This window comes from Oncorhynchus mykiss, chromosome 13 (assembly GCF_013265735.2).
Source record: "Oncorhynchus mykiss isolate Arlee chromosome 13, USDA_OmykA_1.1, whole genome shotgun sequence".
Taxonomy (NCBI): Eukaryota; Metazoa; Chordata; class Actinopteri; order Salmoniformes; family Salmonidae; genus Oncorhynchus; species Oncorhynchus mykiss.
Window position 1 is genome coordinate 12,615,076 of NC_048577.1, and position 25,288 is coordinate 12,640,363.

The 25,288-nt window shown below is 45.6% G+C and overlaps 1 protein-coding gene across 1 annotated transcript; it reads left to right on the forward strand.

Moving 5' to 3' along the window:
* On the forward strand, positions 1–24,098 carry LOC110487273 (transcription activator BRG1). Its single transcript, XM_036940237.1, has 33 exons — positions 1–420; positions 2,235–2,545; positions 2,888–3,095; positions 3,533–3,628; positions 4,124–4,382; positions 5,376–5,502; positions 6,088–6,261; positions 6,813–6,986; positions 7,366–7,536; positions 7,793–7,843; positions 10,528–10,658; positions 10,772–10,826; positions 11,054–11,193; positions 11,589–11,742; positions 11,970–12,133; positions 12,713–12,779; positions 13,053–13,163; positions 13,385–13,627; positions 15,356–15,469; positions 16,219–16,326; positions 17,765–17,851; positions 18,015–18,061; positions 18,156–18,322; positions 18,646–18,809; positions 20,102–20,371; positions 20,987–21,064; positions 21,276–21,494; positions 21,787–22,049; positions 22,320–22,428; positions 22,511–22,612; positions 23,005–23,161; positions 23,336–23,487; positions 23,645–24,098. Exons 1-33 carry the CDS (start codon positions 15–17, stop codon positions 23,678–23,680), a joined length of 5,115 nt encoding a protein of 1,704 aa, XP_036796132.1. The 5' UTR covers positions 1–14; the 3' UTR covers positions 23,681–24,098.
* The last annotated feature ends 1,190 nt before the right edge of the window (positions 24,099–25,288 follow it).

Below are 25,288 nucleotides of genomic sequence, written 5' to 3' on the forward strand. Positions count from 1 at the left end.
TGGAGAGGACTGGAATGGAGAGGACTGCCATGGAGAGGTCTGCCATGGAGAGAAGTGCCATGGAGAGAAGTGCCATGGAGAGGACAGCCATGGAGAGAAATGCCATGGAGAGGACTGCCATGGAGAGAACTGCCATGGAGAGGACTGCCATGGAGAGGACTGGTATGGAGAGGACTACCTTGGAGAGGACTGCCATGGAGAGGACTGCCATGGAGAGGACTGCCATGGAGAGGACTGGTATGGAGAGGGCTGGTATGGAGAGAACTGGTATGGAAAGGACTGGTATGGAGAGAACTGGTATGCATGAGAAGGGCATGAGTGAGGAGTCCCGCTTTGCCCAGATGAAGGGCATGCCCATGAGACAGGGAGGGCACAGTGGCATGGGCCCTCCTCCCAGCCCCATGGACCAACACTCTCAAGGTAGGTACACACTCTCACCAGGGGTCTGTTCAGGAGGGTGCACAGTTGAACAATGTTCAGAAATACAGTGGGGCAAAAAAGTATTTAGTCAGCCACCAATTGGGCAAGTTCTCCCACTTAAAAAGATGCGAGAGGCCTGTAATTTTCATCATAGGTACACTTCAACTATGACAGACAAAATGAGAAAAACAATCCAGAAAATCACATTGTAGGATTTTTAAGGAATTTATTTGCAAATTATGGTGGAAAATTAGTATTTGGTCCCCTACAAACAAGCAAGATTTCTGGCTCTCACAGACCTGTACCTCTTCTTTAAGAGGCTCCTCTGTCCTCCACTCGTTACCTGTATTAATGACCAAAGAGCTGTCAAAGGACACCAGAAACAAAATTGAAGACCTGCACCAGGCTGGGAAGACTGAATCTGCAATAGGTAAGCAGCTTGGTTTGAAGAAATCAACTGTGGGAGCCATTATTAGGAAATGGAAGACATACAAGACCACTGATAATCTCCCTCGATCTGGGGCTCCACGCAAGATCTCACCCCGTGGGGTCAAAATGATCACAAGAACGGTGAGCAAAAATCCCAGAACCACACGGGGGGACCTAGTGAATGACCTGCAGAGAGCTGGGACCAAAGTAACAAAGCCTACCATCAGTAACACACTACGCCGCCAGGGACTCAAATCCTGCAGTGCCAGACGTGTCCCCCTGCTAGAGAGCATTTGTATGATCCAGAAGAAGATTGGGAGAATGTCATATGGTCAGATGAAACCAAAATATAACTTTTTGGTAAAAACTCAACTCGTCGTGTTTGGAGGACAAAGAATGCTGAGTTGCATCCAAAGATCACCATACCTACTGTGAAGCATGGGGGTGGAAACATCATGCTTTGGGGCTGTTTTTCTGCAAAGGGACCAGGACGACTGATCCGTGTAAAGGAAAGAATGAATGGGGCCATGTATCGTGAGATTTTGAGTGAAAACCTCCTTCCATCAGCAAGGGCATTGAAGATGAAACGTGGCTGGGTCTTTCAGCATGACAATGGTCCCAAACACACCGCCCGGGCAACGAAGGAGTGGCTTCGTAAGAAGCATTTCAAGGTCCTGGAGTGGCCTAGCCAGTCTCCAGATCTCAACCCCATTGAAAATCTTTGGAGGGAGTTGAAAGTCTGTGTTGCCCAGCAACAGCCACAAAACATCACTGCTCTAGAGGAGATCTGCATGGAGGAATGGGCCAAAATACCAGCAACAGTGTGTGAAAACCTTGTGAAGACTTACAGAAAACGTTTGACCTCTGTCATTGCCAACAAAGGGTATATAACAAAGTATTGAGATAAACTTTTGTTATTGACCAAATACTTATTTTCCACCATAATTTGCAAATAAATTCATTCAAAATCCTACAATGTGATTTTCTGTTTTTTTTTCTCATTTTGTCTGTCATAGTTGAAGTGTACCTATGATGAAAATTACAGGCCTCTCTCATCTTTTTAAGTGGGAGAACTTGCACAATTGGTGGCTGACTAAATACTTTTTTGCCCCACTGTAACTGTATTGTATAGAACCTATATGATTATCTGTTATGGTATAATTGGATATTGTGTCAAATCTTTTCATTTTTATACGTCATGTTTCACCTCACTAAATATCCCCTTTCTCTCTCTCTCTCTCTCTCTCTCTCTCTCTCTCTCTCTCTCTCTCTCTCTCTCTCTCTCTCTCTCTCTCTCTATCTTTCCGTCTCCCTCTCTCTCTCTCTCTCTCTCTCTCTCTCTCTCTCTCTCTCTCTCTCTTTCCATCTCCCTCTCTCTCCACCAGGCTACCACTCCCCACTCGGCGGCTCTGACCACTCCAGCCCCGTCCCTTCCAACGGGCCCCCCTCTGGCCCTCTCCAACCCTCTAGCGCTGGCCCAAATCCCTCAGACACCTCCTCCAACCCAGACTCCCAAACCCTGGGGGGCCAGAACCAGCAGCAGAACCGGCCCGGTGGGCCCCAGCAAAGTGGCTCCGGCCCTGGCCCTCATGGCCCCAGCCCTGGCCCCACCACCCCTGGTGGCCCCGGAGGAGGCCCTACTCCTTTCAACCAGAACCAGCTTCACCAGCTGCGGGCCCAGATCATGGCCTATAAGGCATGTACAGAATATTGATGATTTAAGGGTTGAAAGACCGATACGTGTTTAAGATGATACATTATAACTGATATATAATGTGTAATGTGTAATGACTGCCTATGGTTATTTATAATGTCTCCAAACTCTGAGTGGTCCACAATGTTGTTTTTAATATGTAGCTAATATGCCTTGTCACCTGTTGTATAAATATTGTAGAGTGACTCTTTATATGCTTTTTAATTTAATTACAATTTCATGACTAAAGGGTAGACAAGCAAGTCAATGAACATCATTCACATGTTACAATAACTAACATTAACGTACTGGATTGCTACTTTAATAAACGTTTCTCCCTGTAAGATGCTGGCCAGGGGGCAGCCACTACCGGACCATCTCCAGATGGCTGTCCAGGGGAAGAGGCCCATGGGGTGCAGCCCAGGGATGCAGGGTCCGGGGCCAGGGCAGGGGGGACTGGGGCAGCCCATGCCCAGCCTGGCTCCTGGAGGTCCTGGAGGTGTGGGACCAGGACCAGGAGGACCCATGGGCCAGGGCTACAGCAGAGCTCACGGTGAGGGAGGCAGAATGAAGAGCATTGGATATTGATCTATGTAATTACAGTAGCTAGTTGAAACGGGAAGATTGATCAGTCTGCTCCAGCCTCAGTCTGCTCCAGCCTCAGTCTGCTCCAGCCTCTCCGACCTAATGTGTGTGTATCGGGTGGGTTTGGATACAAAGCAGAAGACACATTTCCATCTCGTGTGGACTAATAAAATATATTTTATCTCAAGCATTTCACTGCACCCGCAATAACATCTGCTAAACACGTGTATGAGACCAATAAGATTTGATTTGATCAGTCAACTAATCAGCATCTAAATGCTGAGAGAAGTAGCAAGCTTGTATTGTTTTGATCTGGTACAGTAGCTGGATATCTGTTTTCCAATAGGTCTGAAAAGTATGAAACATTAGTTTTTCTCTGAATATACCACTGATATAATGTTGTAGGGATGATGGGACCCAACATGCCCCCTCCAGGCCCCTCTGGTCCAACCGGCATGCAGGGACAGAACCCCAACGGACCCCCCAAGTCCTGGTCTGAAGGTGAACATAATAACACACTTTCTTCTGAGGGGCAATGAGTTCAAGTTTATTATAGTTAGTCACATAGTAGGAACAGATGTGGGATCTTAATTTGATCACTGTTTTGTTGCTGAGAATTTTCCTTCAAAGCTGGAAATGTGAACATGTAGTGTATTTGAGTTTTTAAAAGTCTTCTAAAGTTTGTAATTTCCACTTTGAAATTGTTGACTTGATTTGCCCTAATGAACAATATATCAACCCATACAAAAATGTCCTGTTGCTGCAGGATTATTTTCCTGCTGTAGCAAACTAAGATCCTACATCTGTACTCACATAGTAGTTAGTCACATAGCAGTTAGTCAACACAGAGTTAATTGTTAAAACATTATTCATGATGGCATTTCATGATTTAGTCCTGTATATCATTTGAATCCATGTTAGGTTTTGGTCAGTTACAATCACATCAATAAATTGATTGATGGTTAGTTACCTTTGCCCTTTCTTTCCTTCCCCCAGGTCCGATGGTAAACGCCGCCGCCCCCTCTAACGCCCCCCAGAAGTTGATCCCTCCCCAGCCGACGGGCCGTCCCTCCCCCGCTCCACCCTCCATACCCCCTGCGGCATCCCCGGTCATGCCCCCCCAGACCCAGTCCCCTGGGCAGCCGGTCCAGCCCTCACCCATGGTGCCCCACCATGCCAAGCAGAACCGCATTACCCCCATCCAGAAACCCCACGGACTCGACCCGGTAGAAATACTGCAGGAGAGGGAGTACAGGTAACCTATGAACCCTGACCCTTAAGCCCTGACCCCTGACCCTGTGGAGAAACTACAGGTAATACACTAATCCTGACCCTTAACCCCTGACCCCTAACCCAGTGGAGATACTGCAGGAAAGGGATTACAGGTACAGTACACCGTTAATCAAAATGTATTTATAAAGCCCTTTTTACATCACAAAGAGCAGTAACCTGGCCTAGACCCCAAAGAGAAGTAACCTGGCCTAGACCACAAAGAGCAGGAACCTGGCCTAGACCACAAAGAGCAGTAACCTGGCCTAGACCACAAAGAGCAGTAACCTGGCCTAGACCACAAAGAGCAGGAACCTGGCCTAGACCACAAAGAGCAGTAACCTGGCCTAGACCACAAAGAGCAGTAACCTGGCCTAGACCCCAAAGAGCAGTAACCTGGCCTAGACCCCAAAGAGCAGTAACCTGGCCTAGACCCCAAAGAGCAGTAATCTGGCCTAGACCACAAAGAGCAGTAACCTGGCCTAGACCACAAAGAGCAGTAACCTGGCCTAGACCCCAAAGAGCAGTAACCTGGCCTAGACCCCAAAGAGCAGTAACCTGGCCTAGACCCCAAAGAGCAGTAACCTGCGCTAGACCCCAAAGAGCAGGAACCTGGCCTAGACCTCAAATAGCAGTAACCTGGCCTAGACCCCAAAGAGCAGTAACCTGGCCTAGACCCCAAAGAGCAGTAACCTGGCCTAGACCCCAAAGAGCAGTAACCTGGCCTAGACCCCAAAGAGCAAACAGCATTATACATCATTCATCATACATTAATTGAATAGATAGATACATAGTTACACAGCTAGTCGTACTATATATACATTTATAATAGCAGACTGAGTTCTCTACAGCACTAGTACTGTCTCTCTCTCATACTATCCCCCTCTCTACTTTTCTCTCTCTCTCTCTGTGTCTCTCTCTCTTGCTCTCCTTTCTCTCCCTCCCTCCTCCCTATCTCGTGTCTCTGTGGTATCTCCAGACTGCAGGCTCGTATCACCCATCGTATAGCTGAGTTGGAGAACCTCCCTGGCTCTCTGGCTGGAGACCTGAGGACCAAGGCCACCATCGAACTCAAGGCCCTCCAGCTGCTCAACTTCCAGAGACAGGTAGACTACTGGCCCGCCCTGCGGATCACACACAGTACTGTGTTGTACTGCAGCACTCCTTCGTAGCGTCTACATGACACTGTCATTACAATGACCCTTCATAACGTCTACATGACACTGTCATTACAATGACCCTTCATAACGGCTACATGACACTGTCATTACAATGACCCTTCATAACGGCTACATGACACTGTCATTACAATGACCCTTCATAACGTCTACATGACACTGTCATTACAATGACCCTTCATAACGGCTACATGACACTGTCATTACAATGACCCTTCATAACGGCTACATGACACTGTCATTACAATGACCCTTCATAATGGCTACATGACACTGTCATTACAATGACCCTTCATAACGGCTACATGACACTGTCATTACAATGACATAACAGAAGTCCTATAAACAGTCATGACTCTTTAACTGTGTTGTGCTGTTGAAACAGTCCTGAAAACACTGGAGCCTGTTGAGACCCTCTCCCCTACAGTATTCCCACACATGATGGGGACGATGATGATGATGATGCATTTATATCCACATTTCTCCTGCCTCCGGTCTCTTCCAACCCCACAGCTGCGTCAGGAGGTAGTGGTGTGTATGCGTAGGGACACTGCTCTGGAGACAGCTCTGGATGCGAAGGCCTACAAGAGGAGCAAGCGCCAGTCCCTACGAGAGGCTCGCATCACAGAGAAACTGGAGAAACAGCAGAAGATCGAACAGGAGCGTAAACGTCGACAGAAACACCAGGTAGACTAACACAAACCTGGGGCCGGGTTACACCTGCTTCTAGACTAAGAACTATTTACAATGGAGATTATTTGCGGGAAGTGTTGTGCTTTTCAAGGCACAATGTCAGATAACATCCTTTATGAAGTTTAGATTATTTGAACTCCTTTTATCCGCAATGAGGATATTTGGGAGAAGTATATCTCACTCTAATATATTTCACTCTTTCGCTGTTCGTCATGAAAACAAAAGTTATTAGATACATTATGTTAATCAGTAGTAGTAGTAGCAGTAGGAAAGGGGAAGGGGGATATCTAGTCATGTGGAACAAACGAATGCCTTCAACTGAAATGTGTCTTCCACATTTAACCCAACCCCTCTGAATCAGAGAGGTGCGGGAGAGCTGCCTTGATCGACATCCACGTCTTCGGCGCCCGGGGACCAGTGGGTTAACTGCCTTGCTCAGGATTAGAAGCAGCAGTAGTAGTAGTAGCAGCAGTACCACCACGCCAGCTAGAAATGCTTGCTATGGGACAGAACTGAATACTGACTCTCATCTGGTCTGTCTCCAGGAGTATCTGAGCATTATCCTGGCCCACGCCAAAGACTTTAAGGAGTACCACCGCTCTATCACAGCTAAGATCCAGAAAGCCACCAAGGCCGTGGCCACATACCACGCCAACACAGAGCGCGAGCAGAAGAAGGAGAACGAGCGCATCGAGAAGGAGAGGATGAGGAGGCTGATGGTGAGGACCATTACTTACATAGACAGACAATACATATTCTTATTCACACACTTGTGTGTGTATAAAGACACACACGTGCAAACACTCATACTCTTTCCCGTACTTAAGACACACACTTATGTGTATACAAAGACACACACTAATGTGGAAACACGCTCTTACAATGCACATTACTTTACACTACTCTCTCTACTCTGATTCCCGCACACAGACTCATCCATCTCACATCAATGAGTTTTGTCTGAATATCTCCCCCACTCTCTCTCTCTCTCTCTCTCTCTCTCTCTCCCTCCCTCTCTACACTCTCTCTCACTCTCCCTCCCTCTCCACTCTCTCTCCCTCTCCACCCTCTCTCTCTCTCCACCCTCTCCCTCTCTAGGCTGAGGATGAGGAGGGATACCGTAAACTGATTGACCAGAAGAAGGACAAGCGTCTGGCCTACCTGCTGCAGCAGACGGATGAGTACGTGGCCAACCTCACTGAGTTGGTCCGGGCTCACAAGCTGGTACAGGCCCTCAAAGAGAAGAAGAAGAAGAGGAAGAAGAAGAAGGTATGAGAGAGAGAGAGAGAGGGTGGGGTGGGGGGGCATTATGCCCATGACTGATATGTTCCTGTAGTGATTCGTTGAGACGGACACATGACAGACGAGGTTTCAACCCGACTGGGATCTCCTGAGGAATTTGTGTGTGTAGATGTGGTTGTGAGCTGTCGTCAGCACTAGTCTCTGTAGGGAGTTGTTAGAGTCGGTGTGTAGATGTGGTTGTGAGTGTGATAAACACACTGATGTGTGGATGTCTTTCCTACAGAAGCTGGAGAACGCTGAGGGTCAGACTCCTGTACTGGGACCTGATGGAGAAGTGAGTGGGATATTAAACTAACGTACTGGACATTTGAGTCATTTATCAGATGCTCGTATCCAGAGAAACTTACTGTGATGAGTGCATATATGTTCACACTTTTTCATAACCAATCTACAGTACACTGTTATAGATACATCACTATGGTTACCAGTATGTTCCCTGTTGTTATACAGTACTACTAGACGTAGTATTTGCCAGCACAAAAACATGCAGTGGCGTACTGCACTAGCATCGAATAGTCCCCACGATATGCAACTTTTCAGGGAAGTCAGGAACAAATACACACAGTCAGTCAGGAAAGCAAAGGCTAGCTTTTTCAAGTGGAAATTTGCATCCTGTAGCTCTAACTCCAAAAGGTTTTGGGACACTGTAAAGTCCATGGAGAATGAGAGCACCTCCTCCCAGCTGCCCCCTGCACTGAGGTTAGGAAACAATGTCACCACCGATAAATCCATGATAATCGAGAACTTCAAGAAGCATTTCTCTACGGCTGGCCATGCTTTCCTCCTGGCTACCAGAACCCCGGCCAACAGCTCCGCACCCCCGCAGCTACTTGCCCAAGCCTCCCCAGCTTCTCCTTAGCTGATGTTCTGAAATAGCTGCAAAACCTGGACCTGTACAAATCATCTGGGCTAGACAATCTGGACCCTCTCTTTCTAAAATTTTCCGCCAAATATTGATGCAACCCCTATTACTAGTCTGTTTAAACTCTTTCGTATTGTCCGAGATTCCTAAAGATTGGAAAGCTGCCGCGGTCATCCCCCTCTTTGAAGGGAGTGACACTCTAGACCCAAACTGTTACAGAACTATATACATCTTTCCCTGCCTTTCAAGTCTTCGAAAGCCAAGTTAACAAACAGATCCCTGACCATTTCAAATTCCACCGTACCTTCTCCGCTGTGCAATCCGGTTTCCGAGCTGCTCACGGGTGCACCTCAGCCACGCTCAAGGTACTAAACGATATCATAACCGCCATAGATAAAAGACAGTACTGTGCAGTCGTCTTCAACGACCTGGCCAAGGCTTTCGACTCTGTCAATCACCATATTCTTATCTACAGACTCAACAGCCTTAGTTTCGCAAATGACTTCCACGTCTGGTTCACCAACTACTTCTCAGATAGAGTTCAGTGTGTCAAATCAGACGGCCTGTTGTCCGGACCTCTGGCAGTCTCTATGAGGGTACTACAGGGTCAATTCTCGGGCCGACTCTTTTCTCTGTACATCTCAATGATGTTGCTCTTCCTGCGGGTGATTCCTTGATCTACCTCTACGCAGACGACACCATTCTGTATACATCTGGCCCTTCTTTGGACACTGTTAACACTGTTAACTAAACTAAACTAAATGCCATACAACACTCCTTCCGTGGCCTCCAACTGCTCATAAATACAGGTAAAACTAAATGAATGCTCTTCAACCGATCGCTGCCCGCACCTGCCCGCCCGACTAGCATCACTACTCTGGACGGTTCTGACTTAGAATATGTGGACAACTACAAATACCTAGGTGTCTGGCTAGACTGTAAACTCTCCTTCCAGACTCATATTAAGCATCTCCAATCCAAAATTAAATCTAGAATTGGCTTCCTATTTCGCAACAAAGCCTCCTTCACTCATGCTGCCAAACATAGCCTTGTAAAACTGACTATCCTACCGATCCTCGGCTTCGGTAGTGTCATTTACAAAATAGCCTCCAACACTCTACTCAGCAAACTGGATGCAGCCTATCACAGTGCCATCCATTTTGTCACCAAAACCCCATATACCACCCACCACTGCGACCTGTATGCTCTCGTCGGCTGGCCCTCGCTACATATTCGTCGCCAAACCCACTGGCTCCAGGTTATCTATAAGTCTTTGCGAGGTAAAGCTCTGCCTTATCTCAGCTCACTGGTTACCATAGCAACACCCATCAAAGCCAACACCTCCTTAGGCCGCCTTTCCTTCCAGTTCTCTGCTGCCAATGACTCGAAAAAAATGGCAAAAATCGCTGAAGTTGGATACATATCTCCCTCACTAACTTTAATCATCAGCTATCTGAGCAGCTTACCGATTGTTGCAGCTGTACACAGCCCATCTGTAAATAGCCCATCCAGCTACCTACCTCATCCCCATATTGTTTTTATTTACTTTTTTGTTCTTTTGCACACCAGTATTTCTACTTGCACATCATCATCTGCACATCTATCACTCCAGTGTTAATGTGCTAAATCGTAATTACTTCGCTACTATGGATGATTTATTGCCTTACCTCCTTACTCCATTTGCACACACTGTATATAGACTTTCTATTGTGTTATTGACTGTACTTTTGTTTATTCCATGTGTAACTCTGTGTTGTTGTTTTTTGTCGCACTGCTTTGCTTTATCTTTGCCAGGTCGCAGTTGTAAATGAGAACTTGTTCTCAACTGGCCTAACTGGTTAAATAAAGGTGAAATAAAAAAATATTTTGAAAAAATAGTCATGGTTCAGCAGGTATCTGCATCAGTATCCAGAGACGGTCTGGCTCTTGTCACCAGACATAATGAACCTCAGGGAGAGTAGCTGATGTGTTAGCAGCAGCTAATGGGGATCCTAGTAAAATGCAAAAAATGATCAGTATTTGTAGACGCCAAGAATAGTACATTTCCCCTTCAACGTCAGCATCCAGTGTTTTTCTGACTCCCCCTCCTCCTCCAGCCTCTAGATGAGACGTCCCAGATGAGTGACCTACCAGTGAAGGTGATCCACGTGGAAAGTGGTAACATCCTGACAGGGGCGGACGCTCCTAAAGCTGGACAGCTGGACACATGGCTGGAGATGAACCCTGGGTACGAGGCTGGAGGAGGAGGAGGAGATGGGCCTATTAAGTTTTTAGGGGTATATTTTAGAGGGGGTAAAGGTATGTTTGTGGTTGTAATACTGATGTTTTCTGCTGTTCCAGGTACGAGGTGGCCCCTCGCTCTGACAGTGAAGACAGTGGATCGGAAGAGGAGGAGGTGGGTTGGGTCATAAAAGATAGTACCCAACCATGACTAAACTCTTATTATACAGATTACAGGATGAAAACGCTACAAGTAGGAACCAAATCAACTGAATTGGTTGAACTGTCATAAAGACTAGATTAATTCCACACTCTCTCTGTACCAAAGCTATGACCAGTCTATCTGAGTGGTGATTGACAGGTTGTTGTTGTCCCGCCCCTGGCCTGTCATTGGCCTGTCAGGAGGAAGAGGAGGAGCCCCAGCCGGCAGTGCCTCCAGTAGTGGTCCTCCCAGTGTTAGTGGGGTTAGAGGAGAAGAAGAAGAAGATCCCAGACCCAGACAGTGAAGAAGTATCAGAGGTGGACGTACGACACATCATAGAGTGAGCACACTACACCTGGGTCCCTATAGAGTCATAATACCCATAAAACCTAGTGGTCAAGCATGGAAATGGTTCCAATCGTCACCATTCCTTTTTCCCACGTCTAGATTTTAGAATTCAGTGAGAAATTGACCCTAATGCTGTTTTGCTGACTTGCAAATGCTTATCAATGACGGAGTGAATTTTCCAACTAAAGATGCTTGTCTCTCATAGCGCTAGATTTTTTTTTAAATAGCACACTTACTTTATAGGACTCATGCCAATATGTAATAATAAATAATAATACATTGAATTTATAACACGTTTTACATTGAAAAACTATCTCAAAGTGCTACAGTGATTGCATGAAAGCCATTCAGCCACTGATATTGTTTCTTCCCTGGTTCCGTCCTTAGGCACGCTAAACAGGATGTGGATGATGAGTATAACAGTGCAGAGGCAGCGTTCGCTCGGGGACTCCAGTCTTACTACGCTGTGGCCCATGCTGTCACTGAGAGAGTGGAGAAACAGTCCACGATACTCATCAACGGACAACTGAAACAGTACCAGGTGAAGCAGCACTGACAAGAGGCTGAATAAGCCTGAGAAGTGACATTTCCTTTCTTAAGTCATTAGAAGAGACCCAGACCAACGTGTACAATTTTGGCTGGCTGACATTGTCCTTTGTCTTCCTCTGTTGATTCTCTCTCCTCTCTCCTCTTCCTCTCCTTGTCTCTCTCCTCTTTCTTTCCTTGTCTGTCCTTTCCACTCAAACTGTTTGTCCCTCCCTCCCTCAGATTAAAGGTCTGGAGTGGCTGGTGTCTCTCTACAACAACAATCTGAATGGTATCCTGGCTGATGAGATGGGACTAGGAAAGACCATCCAGACCATCGCTCTCATCACGTACCTGATGGAGAACAAACGAGTCAACGGACCTTTCCTCATCATAGTACCGCTCTCGTGAGTACTGTACCGCTCTGCCACGCACGGAGAACCATGGCTTCAATTACAATTAAACTTTAAAGGGACATTACACTCCACAATCAATCACGTTTTCAAGACCCCAACATTGGTCGTATGTTGAGCTACTGTAAGTCCGTGTCACAGGCCGTTTTGTAGATTCAGCTATGTGCCACAGTCCAAAACAAATGGAAGACAGAAATGAGCTCCACATCATTTCCAGATTTCCTGTGCTTATTTTATCCATTAATTTGTGGTTGACGGACAAGTATATAGCTGGGTATACACAACTGATGGTGTGGGACTTTTGAAGAGTACTGTCCCTTTAATTGTAACTGTATTCATAGTACACTTAACGTGACTGTCATACATGATATGATGGAGTACAGTACTAATGAGAGGGAAACAATGATCCGGAGAGAGGGGTGGGTAAGGTTTGGTACAGTCGCATAATTAAAAAGTCATAATTAAAATAGAAATAGAATAGTAATATATATGTATCTATCGCTATGGGTACAGTGCTATTTGTTTGCTTAGGTAAGTTTGGCCCTCTGTTTTCCTCTCTTCTCATATTGACAGAACTCTCTCTAACTGGGTGTATGAGTTTGACAAGTGGGCTCCGTCTGTAGTGAAAGTCTCCTACAAGGTGAGTTGGAGCAGCTAACCTTCCACCAACTATATGGTAACCATGGAAACACGGATTACTTGGGGTCCTGAAATACAGCCATATGGGTGGCCGTGTGGAAGCCTGTCTATAATGCATTCAAATCAAAAGTGTATCACTTGCAGCCAGAGCAACAACAGCTAGGCCTATTATGAATACAAATGTAATGTCACGCCATTCTAGTAATTATTCATTTAATTAATTCATTAATGTCAAGTTAAATCCGAGTTCCTGTCCTTCATGTTGTCTCTGTAGGGTTCCCCTCAGGCCAGAAGGGCCTTCATCCCCCAGCTACGCAGCGGCAAGTTCAACGTTCTCCTCACTACCTATGAGTACATCATCAAGGATAAACAGGTCCTAGCCAAGGTAACACACTGACACATACTCTACCTCCAGCGTGATTCTGAACAACTCTCACCATGACCATTTGACTGATGACCTATACACCCTCTTTCTGTCTTCTCGTACTCCCCAACCCTCTTTCTCCCTCCCCCCCCCCCCCCCCCCCTCTCTCTCTCTCTCTCTCTCTCTCTCTCTCTCTCTCTCCTCCTCCTCCTCCTCCTCCTCCACTCCCTCTCCCCCCACAGATCCGGTGGAAGTACATGATCGTGGACGAGGGCCACCGGATGAAGAACCACCACTGTAAGCTAACCCAGGTCCTCAACACCCACTACCTGGCCCCCAGGAGAGTTCTCCTAACTGGGACACCGCTCCAGAACAAGCTGCCTGAGCTCTGGGCCCTGCTCAACTTTCTCCTGCCCACCATCTTTAAGAGCTGCAGTACCTTTGAACAGTGGTTCAATGCACCATTCGCTATGACTGGAGAGAAGGTGAGGGTTTTTTAGCTGAAACAAGTTGAGAAATGCTTTATAAACTGAGGAAAAATATGAACGCAACATGTAAAGTGTTGGTCCCATGTTTCATGAACAGAAATAAAAGATCCCAGAAATTGTATTTCTCTCACATTTTGTGCACAAATTTGTTTACATCCCTGTTAGTGAGCATTTCTCCTTTGCCATGATAATCCATCCACCTGACAGGTGTGGCATATCAAGAAGCTGATTAAATAGCATGATCATTACACAGGTGCAAGTTCTGCTGGGACTTGAAAATGTGCAGTTTTGTCACACAACACAATACCACAGATGTCTCAAGTTTTGAGGGAGTGTGCAATTGGCATGCTGACAGCAGCAATGTCCACCAGAGATGTTGCCAGAGAATTGAATGTTAATTTCTCTACTATAAGCCACCTCCAACAGCGTTTTAGAAAATTTGGAAGTACGTCCAACCGGCCTCACAACCACAGACCAGGGGTAACAATGAGTACAGCCCCCCAGCCAAACCCTCCCCTAAACCGGACGACACTGGGCCAATTGTGCGCCACACTATGGGATTTGCGGTCACTGCTGGTTGTGACACAGCCTGGGATCAAACCCGGGTCTGTAGTGACGCCTCAAGCACTGCGATGCAGTGTTACATACCCTACTGTTCAAAAGTTTGGGGTCACTTAGAAATGTCCTTGTTTTTGAAAGAAAAGCATGTTTTTTGCCTATTAAAATAATATCAAATTAATCAGAAATACAGTGTAGACATTGTTAATGTGGTAAATTACTATTGTAGCAGGAAACTATTGTCATTTCCTCTGTCCAGTGTCTGTGTTCTTTTGCCCATCTTAATCTTTTATTTTTATTGGACAGTCTGAGATATGGCTTTTTTTTTGCAACTCTGCCTAGAAGGCCAGAATCCCGGAGTCACCTCTTCACTGTTGACGTTGAGACTGGTGTTTTGCGGGTACGATTTAATGAAGCTGCCAGTTGAGGACTTGTGAGGCGTCTGTTTCTCAAACTAGACACTCTAATGTACTTGTCCTCTTGCTCAGTTGTGCACCGGGGCCTCCCACTCCTCTTTCTATTCTGGTTAGAGACAGTTTGTGCTGTTCTGTGAAGGGAGCAGTACACAGCATTGTACAAGATCTTCAGTTTCTTGCAATTTCTCGCATGGAATAGCCTTTATTTCTTGGAACAAGAATAGACTGACAAGTTTCAGAAGAAAGTTCTTTGTTTCTGGCCATTTTGAACCTGTAATCGAACCCACAAATGTTGATGCTCCAGATACTCAACTAGTCTAAAGAAGGACAGTTTTATTGCTTCTTTAATCAGAACAACAGTTTTCAGCTGTGCTAACACAATTGTAAAAGGGTTTTCTAATGATCAATTAGCCTTTTAAAATGATCAACTTGGATTAGATAACACAACGTGCCATTGGAACACAAGTGTGATGGTTGCTGATAATGGGCCTCTGTACGCCTATGAAGATATTCCATTAAAAATTAGCCGTTTCCAGCTACAATAGTCATTTACAACATTAACAATGTCTACACTGTATTTCTGATCAATTTGATGTTATTTTAATGGACAAAAAATGTGCTTTTCTTTCAAAAACAAGGACATTTCTAAGTGCCCCCAAACTTTTGAACAGTAGTGTGCCTTTAGTCATTTGTATACATTTCTGTTCATGAAATGAAATAATATTTAACTTCGTTCTCTTCTTCTCTCCAGGTGGATCTAAATGAAGAGGAGACCATCCTGATTATCCGTCGCCTCCACAAGGTGCTCCGCCCCTTCCTGTTACGCAGGCTCAAGAAGGAAGTAGAGGCTCAGCTACCGGAAAAGGTCTCCATCTTCACATTTCTTTTAAATACAAACTCATGTTCACAGCTTTCTTCAGTATCTTGTCCGTTGGGTGTCCTCTTACCTATGTTGTCAGGTATTTTTCAGCTGACTGTGTTTGCATAATATCTCCATTCTGTGGTTTTAATTGATTGCTTGGTTTATAGATGTCTCTCTCACTGCGTCTCTCGCTATCTCTCTCTCTCTCTCTCTCTCTCTCTCTCTCTCTCTCTGTCTCTCTGTCTCTGTCTCTGTCTCTCTCTCTTTGTCTCTCTCTCTCTCTCTCTCTGTCTCTCTCTCTCTCTGTCTCTCTCTCTCTGTCTCTCTTTCTTTGTCTCTCTCTCTCTCTGTCTCTCTCTCTCTGTCTCTCTCTCTCTGTCTCTCTCTCTCTCTGTCTCTCTCTGTCTCTCTCTCTGTCTCTCTCTCTTTGTCTCTCTCTCTCTCTGTCTCTCTCTGTCTCTGTCTCTCTCTCTCTCTGTCTCTCTCTGTCTCTGTCTCTCTGTCTCTCTGTCTCTCTCTGTCTCTCTCTCTTTCTGTCTCTGTCTCTCTGTCTCTCTGTCTCTCTCTGTCTCTCTGTCTCTCTCTGTCTCTCTGTCTCTCTCTGTCTCTCTCTCTCTCTCTCTCTCTGTCTCTGTCTCTCTGTCTCTCTGTCTCTCTGTCTCTCTCTGTCTCTCTCTCTTTCTGTCTCTGTCTCTCTGTCTCTCTGTCTCTCTCTGTCTCTCTCTGTCTCTCTGTCTCTCTCTGTCCTCCAGGTGGAGTATGTAATAAAGTGTGATATGTCAGCGCTGCAGAGGGTTCTGTACAGACATATGCAGGCCAAGGGAGTTCTACTGACAGACGGCTCTGAGAAGGACAAGAAGGTGAGAAGGAATAACTCAAGTTCTTTGTCCAAAACATACAGTTTGTAAAATATGCTTTTTTTTTAGATCATATTCTGTATTTATGAATATGTGTAAGAAGCTTTTTGATTATATTGAAAGGTGAAATAATTATAAAATGTACAAGGCAGTGTTAGTTTAGTCTTGTTTTAAAAACATTCTCACATGCCTCACTTCCATAAATTCAAAGCTTGTGGTGGCTAAAGTCAGCTGACGTAGTTGCAGTTTAAAGAAAACAGATTAGTTTCCCCAGGCCCATATACTATTTTCATGGTGAGGAACCATCTAACATCAAGTGGTAAGATCCTGAACTCCTCCTGTAATATCTGTGTGTCTATTGTATGGTAAATCCTCCTGTAATATATGTGTGTCTATTGTAGGGTAAATCCTGAACTCCTCCTGTAATATCTGTGTGTCTAATGTAGGGTAAATCCTCCTGTAATATCTGTGTGTCTATTGTAGGGTAAATCCTCCTGTAATATCTGTGTGTCTATTGTAGGGTAAATCCTGAACTCCTCCTGTAATATCTGTGTGTCTATTGTAGGGTAAATCCTCCTGTAATATCTGTGTGTCTATTGTAGGATAAATCCTCCTGTAATATCTGTGTGTCTATTGTAGGGTAAATCCTGAACTCCTGTAATATCTGTGTGTCTATTGTAGGGTAAATCCTGAACTCCTCCTGTAATATCTGTGTGTCTATTGTAGGGTAAATCCTGAACTCCTGTAATATCTGTCAGTCTATTGTAGGGTAAATCCTGAACTCCTCCTGTAATATCTGTGTGTCTATTGTAGGGTAAATCCTCCTGTAATATCTGTGTGTCTATTGTAGGGTAAATCCTCCTGTAATATCTGTGTGTCTATTGTAGGGTAAATCCTGAACTCCTCCTGTAATATCTGTGTGTCTATTGTAGGGTAAATCCTGAACTCCTCCTGTAATATCTGTGTGTCTATTGTAGGGTAAATCCTGAACTCCTGTAATATCTGTGTGTCTATTGTAGGGTAAATCCTGAACTCCTGTAATATCTGTGTGTCTATTGTAGGGTAAATCCTGAACTCCTCCTGTAATATATGTGTGTCTAATGTAGGGTAAATCTCCCTGTAATATCTGTGTGTCTATTGTATTGTAAATCCTGAACTCCTCTTGTAATATCTGTGTGTCTATTGTAGGGTAAATCCTCCTATAATATCTGTGTGTCTATTGTAGGGTAAATCCTGAACTCCTGTAATATCTGTGTGTCTATTGTAGGGTAAATCCTGAACTCCTGTAATATCTGTGTGTCTATTGTAGGGTAAATCCTGAACTCTCCTGTAATATATGTGTGTCTATTGTAGGGTAAATCCTGAACTCTCCTGTAATATATGTGTGTCTATTGTAGGGTAAATCCTGAACTCTCCTGTAATATCTGTGTGTCTATTGTAGGGTAAAGGAGGTACCAAGACTCTGATGAACACCATCATGCAGTTGAGGAAGATCTGTAACCATCCCTACATGTTCCAACAGATAGAGGTACAGTGGGAATACACACGCACGCACGCACGCACACACATACACACACACACACACACACACACACACACACACACACACACACACAGATAGAGGTACATACAGTGGGAGTATACTTTCTATTGATGAACTAACCCCACCACAATTCTGAATTTGTTCACAGGAATCTTTCTCTGAGCATTTAGGATTTTCCGGAGGGATAGTGAGTGGGTAAGTGCATAAGTCGATTGAGAGTAATTTTCACAACAATGACCCGAAATGCTTTCACTCTATTGGCCTGGTTGTGTTCTCTCTCTGCCCCTAGTCTTGACCTGTACCGAGCCTCGGGGAAGTTTGAGGTGCTGGACCGTATCCTGCCCAAGCTGAGGGCCACCAACCACAAGGTGTTGTTGTTCTGTCAGATGACCTCGCTCATGACCATCATGGAGGACTACTTCGCCTACCGCAACTTCAAGCACCTGCGTCTGGACGGTACGGTGTGTGTGTGTGTGTGTGTGTGTGTGTGTGTGTGTGTGTCTCGGTATCGGAACTGGGTTCAAATAGTTACTTGGCGTCTTTTCTAATACATGCCTTGTGCAATGGAACAAACGGTACAAACCCACCCATCTGGCATTCCATAAAGACTCAATCATACTCAATGTATTTTATAGTCTAGAAAATAAATACTTTTTGAACCCATGTCTGCCACGCATATGATACAAAATCAAAGTTGGGATTTCTGTCTCTCTTAGATGCTGTGTTTTACTCATCCACTTCCCTCTCCTCTCCCTCCGCCCCCCTCTCCCTCCCTCCAGGCACCACCAAAGCAGAAGACAGGGGCATGCTGTTGAAGGCGTTTAACGACCCAGCCTCCCAGTACTTCATCTTCCTGCTCAGTACCAGAGCCGGCGGGCTGGGCCTCAACTTGCAGTCAGCTGACACCGTGGTCATCTTCGACTCTGACTGGAACCCTCACCAGGTAGGGGGAGTAACACACACACACACAACCCCTAAGGGATTGGCTGGAGCCCACAGCAGGTAGGGGGAGTAACACACACACACAACCCCTAAGGGATTGGCTGGAGCCCACAGCAGGTACACTTAGTAGTGTTAGTAGTTGAAGTCATATTTTAACATTACTTGAGTATTCAGTAAGAAGTACAAAATATCCCACTGAACTTGCCATGTTAAATCTAGAATTGGCTTCCTATTTCGCAACAAAGCATCTTTCACTCATGCTGCCAAACATACCCTTGTAAAACTGACCATCCTACCAATCCTCGACTTCGGCGATGTCATTTACAAAATAGCCTCCAAAACCCTACTCAACAAATTGCATGCAGTCTATCACAGCGCCATCCGTTTCGTCACCAAAGCCCCATATACCATCCACCATTGCGACCTGTACGCTCTCGTTGGCTGGCCCTTGCTTCATATTTGTCACCATACCCACTGGCTCCAGGTCATCTACAAGACCCTGCTAGGTAAAGTCCCCCCTTATCTCAGCTCGCTGGTCACCATAGCAGCTCGCTGGTCACCTGTACCACGCGCTCCAGCAGGTATATCTCTCTGGTCACCCCGAAAACCAATTCTTTCTTTGGCCGCCTCTCCTTCCAGTTCTCTGCTGCCAATGACTGGAACGAACTACAAAAATCTCTGAAATCTCCCTCACTAGCTTTAAGCACCAGCTGTCAGAGCAGCTCACAGATTACTGCACCTGTACATAGCCCACCTATAATTTAGCCCAAACAACTACCTCTTTCCCAACTGTATTTATTTTATTTTATTTATTTATTTTGCTCCTTTGCACCCCATTATTTTTATTTCTACTTTGCACATTCTTCCACTGCAAAACTACCATTCCAGTGTTTTACTTGCTATATTGTATTTACTTTGCCACCATGGCTTTTGTTTTGCCTTTACCTCCCTTCTCACCTCATTTGCTAACATCGTATATAGACTTGTTTATACTGTATTATTGACTGTATGTTTGTTTTACTCCATGTGTAACTCTGTGTTGTTGTTCGTGTCGAACTGCTTTGCTTTATCTTGGCCAGGTCTCAGTTGTAAATGAGAACTTGTTCTCAAGTTGCCTACCTGGTTAAATAAAGGTGAAATAAAATCAAAATAATAAATGTTAGTATTGACATGCCACCATGGGCCAGATACTAACTGAATCATTGCCATCGGAATTTGAACTAGGAATGTCTTAACGATTCAGCCCAAAGTATCCTACCGTATTCTAACCACCTCCCCTCCCTCTCTCTCCAGGACCTGCAGGCCCAGGACCGTGCGCACCGCATCGGCCAACTGAACGAGGTCCGCGTCCTGCGTCTCTGCACCGTCAACTCCGTAGAGGAGAAGATCCTGGCGGCGGCCAAGTACAAACTCAACGTAGACCAGAAGGTCATCCAGGCCGGCATGTTCGACCAGAAGTCATCGAGCCACGAGCGCCGGGCCTTCCTGCAGGCTATCCTGGAGCACGAGGAACAGGACGAGGTCGGGGCCCCGGGCGGCGTGTGGAAGTCTGGGGGTTCTTGGGTGGGTGTGACCGACGAAAGCCCGGAACTCCCACACCCTCAGAATTCCCACGCTGCCCACTGACACACCTACCTCTCTCCGTTGTACTGTTCTTCCCTCTCCCTCTTTTTCATCCGTTGTACATCTCTCTCTCTCTCTCTCTCTCTCTCTCTCTCTCTCTCTCTTTCTCTCTCTCTCTCTCTCTCTCTCTCTCTCTCTCTCTCTCTCTCTCTCTCTCTTTCTTTCTTTCAATCCCTCTTTCTTTTTTTCACCACTCTCTTTCTCTCTCACACATTTTGTCCGTTGTGTATTTGTCTTCGGTGGACAAACACAATATGGATTGTATTTCATCTACACTTCTTTTGAATGCTAATAGTGTTTTAAAGACTTTACATGTTGTGTATATTGACCCATTCCTTGATGTTGTCACAGAGCTCTTCTTTACAGAGTGGTGGATTAGATAGTCTGGTCCCAGACCTGTTTGTTCTGTCTGACAATTCCTCTTGTCATTGGTCATATGGTCACAAACAGATCTGGAACCAGGCTAGAGTGGATAGAGCTTTAGCTTTGCTCATGTCCTCCTGTCCTGCTGTGTGTTGTGTCTGTCTGTCTATTGATGTGTGTTTGACCGCTCAGGAGGAGGACGAGGTGCCAGACGATGAGACGGTCAACCAGATGATCGCCAGGAGCGAGGAGGAGTTTGACCACTTCATGGTTAGTTAGTGTCTGCTGGTCATCGTGGTCATTTCTCTGGGTCAATGTATCAAGGGCCAATCCAATATCTAGACATACAATGATGCAGAATACTCTGTTCTTTTCTCTTCCTACTACCTTACACCTTTGTTTCCTCTTTCTCCTCTCCTCCCTCTACCCCTGTCTTCTCCTCTCTCCTGCCCCTTCTCCTGGTCTCTATCTCCCCCTCCAGCGTATGGACCTGGACAGGAGGCGTGAGGACGCTCGGAACCCCCGCCGTAAGCCCCGTCTGATGGAGGAGGACGAGCTGCCCACCTGGATCATGAAGGATGACGCAGAGGTGGAGAGACTCACCTGTGAGGAGGAAGAGGAGAAGATGTTTGGGAGGGGGTCCCGCCAGCGCAAGGAGGTGGACTACAGTGACTCACTCACCGAGAAGCAGTGGCTCAAGGTTAGAGGTCAAGGGTCAGATTACACTCTGGGATTGGTGTATTAATTTGATGTTGTTTATTAAGTGACAAGGTGCTCATCATGTTTGCTTCTCTCGCTCTCTCTCTCTCTGTCTCTCTCTCTCTCTGTCTCTCTCTCTCTCTCTCTCTCTCTCTGTCTCTCTCTCTCTCTCTCTCTGTCTCTCTGTCTCTCTCTCTCTGTCTCTCTCTCTCTCGCGCGCTTTCTCCCTCCCTCCCTCTCTTTCTCTCTCTCTCTCTCGCGCGCTTTCTCCCTCCCTCTCTTTCTCCCTCCAGGCCATTGAGGAAGGCACGTTAGAGGAGATCGAGGAGGAGGTGCGTCACAAGAAGACCACCCGGAAGCGAAAGCGTGACCGCGATGACCTCCCTGGCCCCTCCTCTTCCTCCTCGGGGGGCAGGCGGAGCCGGGACAAGGACGAGGACGGGAAGAGACAGAAGAAGAGGGGACGCCCCCCCGCAGAGAAACTCTCCCCCAACCCCCCCGCTCTCACCAAGAAGATGAAGAAGATAGTGGACGCTGTTATTAAATACAAAGACAGGTAAGACCGGGGCTGGTGTTCTCTTCAGCTTGCTTTGCCATTTTGACTTACATGCTGGTTGGAGCTAGCCTGGGTACCAGTCTGTTTGTGTCGTCACGCGACTCCTTGTCATGCCAAACATGTTTGGGACCAGGCTAGGTTGGATCAAGGTGCTTGCAACACCAGAGTTGTGAGACTGATTCCCATATGGGCCACAACATGCTGCAATACTGACTGTCTGTGTAACATCGGTAGCACTAACATCAGTATCTCTGGTGATGTCTTTCACAGCAGTAATGGTCGTCAGCTGAGTGAAGTCTTCATCCAGCTGCCCTCGCGCAAAGAGCTGCCAGAGTACTACGAGCTCATCCGCAAGCCTGTCGACTTCAGGAAAATCAAGGTAAATTAACACACACACACACTCTCATTCTCATCCCCCCTCTAATCTCTCTCTCCCGCTCTCCTGTCTGCCCCTCCTGTAGGAGAGGATCCGTAGCCACAGATACCGCAGTCTCGGAGACCTGGAGAGAGATGTGATGCTCCTCTTTCAGAACGCACAGACCTTCAACCTGGAGGGATCACTGGTGAGACACACACACGTTACACTGGAATGAGTACACAACAACACAAGCACATCGATGACAATAGACGTAACAGCAGATGAAATAAGTGAATGACTTTGTGTGTTTATCGACTTTAGCTCACATCGTCCAGTAACTTCATTAGAGATGCTGATTACAGGAGTTGGAACTGCTCTTCCTGTCTGCCCTCTTGTTACTGTATAACAATGTATCAAGGGACCAGTCCTTTTTTTGATCTACTTTTTTATTTGAATGTTTTGAAGCAGGTTAAGGCTGAATAACAATAAGCAGTGGACCAAATAACAATACCATTGTTGGCACATGTCCAACTGCGTCTGTGCATGAGCCTAAAATAGCCACATCGGTCTATCGTCTGGTTGCTGCCTCGTTCCCAGATCTACGAGGACTCCATCGTGCTCCAGTCGGTGTTCACCAGTCTGAGACAGAAGATCGAGAAGGAGGAGGACAGCGAGGGAGAGGACAGTGAGGAAGAGGAGGAGGACCTGGACGAAGGCTCCGAGTCAGAGTGTGAGTCATCACTGAAGAAAGGAAGTAAGGAACGAAGAAGCACAGGAAGGAAGAAGGAAAAAATATATATATTGAGAAAAATTAAGAATGAATGAAAGACAGAGAAAGAACGATTAAACCAGCCACCTCTGTGACCTTGCAATAAACTGTGTTGTGTTGATCCTGTGGTGTGTGTGTGTGTGTGTGTCCATCCTCTAGCCCGCTCAGTGAAGGTGAAGATCCGTCTGGGACGGAGAGAGAAGAGTAGTGACCGGGGGAAGGGTAGGAGACGTCTGGGACGCACCCGAGCCAAACCTGTAGTCAGCGACGACGACACTGAAGAGGAGCAGGAGGAGGTGAGGGGAGAGGAGGTGTGTGTGTGTTTGCACCTTCCATCTTTGATGTTTTGTTTTATAATCCCTCTGCAAAAATGTGTTGCACATATTGTGCATGGCACCCAGAAATATTCCCCCCTCTCTCTCTCTCTCTCTTTATGTTTCTGTCTCTCTTCTGTTCCACCTCTCACAGGAACGCTCCCCCAGTGGCACCGATGAAGAATCATAAATGGAAAGTAGCTACTTACTCCAACTCTACTTCCATCATTACCAGGTTTTGTTCAACTTCATTTCATATCTACTTGGGACTGGGGGATTTCACTTAATATTGACGCCAACTCTCTCCCTGTTATGTACATTAGCACAGCTTTCATAACAACTACTGGACCTGAAGCACTGCTTAGGTGTGGAAAATAGACTAATTCTGCCTCATACTGTTAGTCGATCTAAACAACCTTGTTAATGTAATATGTGTCAATTACTAAAAGTGTTATTTATTATGTCTGGTGTATTTTGGGGGGGAAGTTGAGGACATATACAGCGCCTTCAGTAAGTATTCATACCGCTTGGCTTATTCCACATTTAGTTGTGTTACAGCCTGAATTCAAAAAGATGTATATATTTTTTGACACCCATCTACACACAATACCCCATAATGACAAAGTGAAAACATGTTTTTAGAAATGTTTGCAAATCTATTGAAAATGAAATATCTAATTTACATGACTTGAGTCAATACTTTGTAGAAACATCTTTGTCAGTGATTACAGCTGTGAGTCTTTCTGGGTAAGTCTCTAAGATTTTTACACACCTGGATTGTGCCACATTTGCCTTTTTATTACTTTCAAAATTCTTCAAACTCTGTCAAAGTGGTTGTTGGTCATTGCTAGACAACCATTTTCAGGTCTTGCCATGGATTTTCAAGTAGATGTATGTCAAAACTGTAACTCGGCCACTCAGGAACATTCACTGTCGTCTTGGTAAGTAACTCCAGTGTATATTTGGCCATGTGTTTTAGGTTATTGTCCTGCTGAAAGGTGAATTCATCTCCCAGTATTTGGTGGAAGGCAGACTGAACCAGGTTTTCCTCTAGGATTTTGACTGTTCTTAGCTGCACTGTTTCTTTTCTATCCAGAAAAACTCCCCCAGTCCTTAACAATTACATTATGTAGAGTGGTACTCGGTAATGGATTTGCCTCCAAAAACATTGCATTGCTTTTCCACATTTTTTTGTAGTATTACTTTAGTGCCTTGTTGCAAACGGGATTTAGTTTTATTCTGTACAGGCTTCCTTCTTTTCACTCTGTCATTTAGGTTAGTATTGTGGAGTAACTACAGTGTTGTTGATCCATCCTCAGTTTTCTATCACAGCCATTAAACTCTGTAACTGTTTTAAAATCACCATTGGCATCATGGTGAAATCCCTGAGCAGTTTCCTTCCTCTCCGGCAACTGAGCTAGGAAGGACGCCTGTGTCTTTGTATCGACTGGGTGTATTGATACACCATCCAAAGTGTTATTAATAACTTCCCCATGCTAAAAGGGATATTCAAAGTCTGCTTTTTTAAATGTTTTACCCATCTACAAATAGGTGCCCTTCTTTGCCTGGCATTGAAAAACCTCCCTGGTCTTTGTGGTTGAATCTGTGTTTGAAATTCACTGCACGACTGAGGGACCTCACAATTATCTTAATGTGTGGGGTACAGAGAGGGGGTAGTTATTCAAAAATCATGTTAAACCCTATTATTGAACACAGAGTGAGTCCATGCAACTTATTATGTGACTTGTTAAGCACATTTTACTCCTGAACTTATGTATGCTTGCCATAACAAAGGGGT

Coding starts and splice junctions, on each gene's coding strand:
- LOC110487273 (XM_036940237.1), top strand. CDS start 15: ATGGAGAGGACTGCCATGGAGAGGTCTGCCATGGAGAGAAGTGCCATG. Junction 7,844..10,527: donor TACTGGGACCTGATGGAGAA/GTGAGTGGGATA, acceptor CTCCTCCTCCAG/CCTCTAGATGAGACGTCCCA. Junction 22,050..22,319: donor GTTATTAAATACAAAGACAG/GTAAGACCGGGG, acceptor TGTCTTTCACAG/CAGTAATGGTCGTCAGCTGA.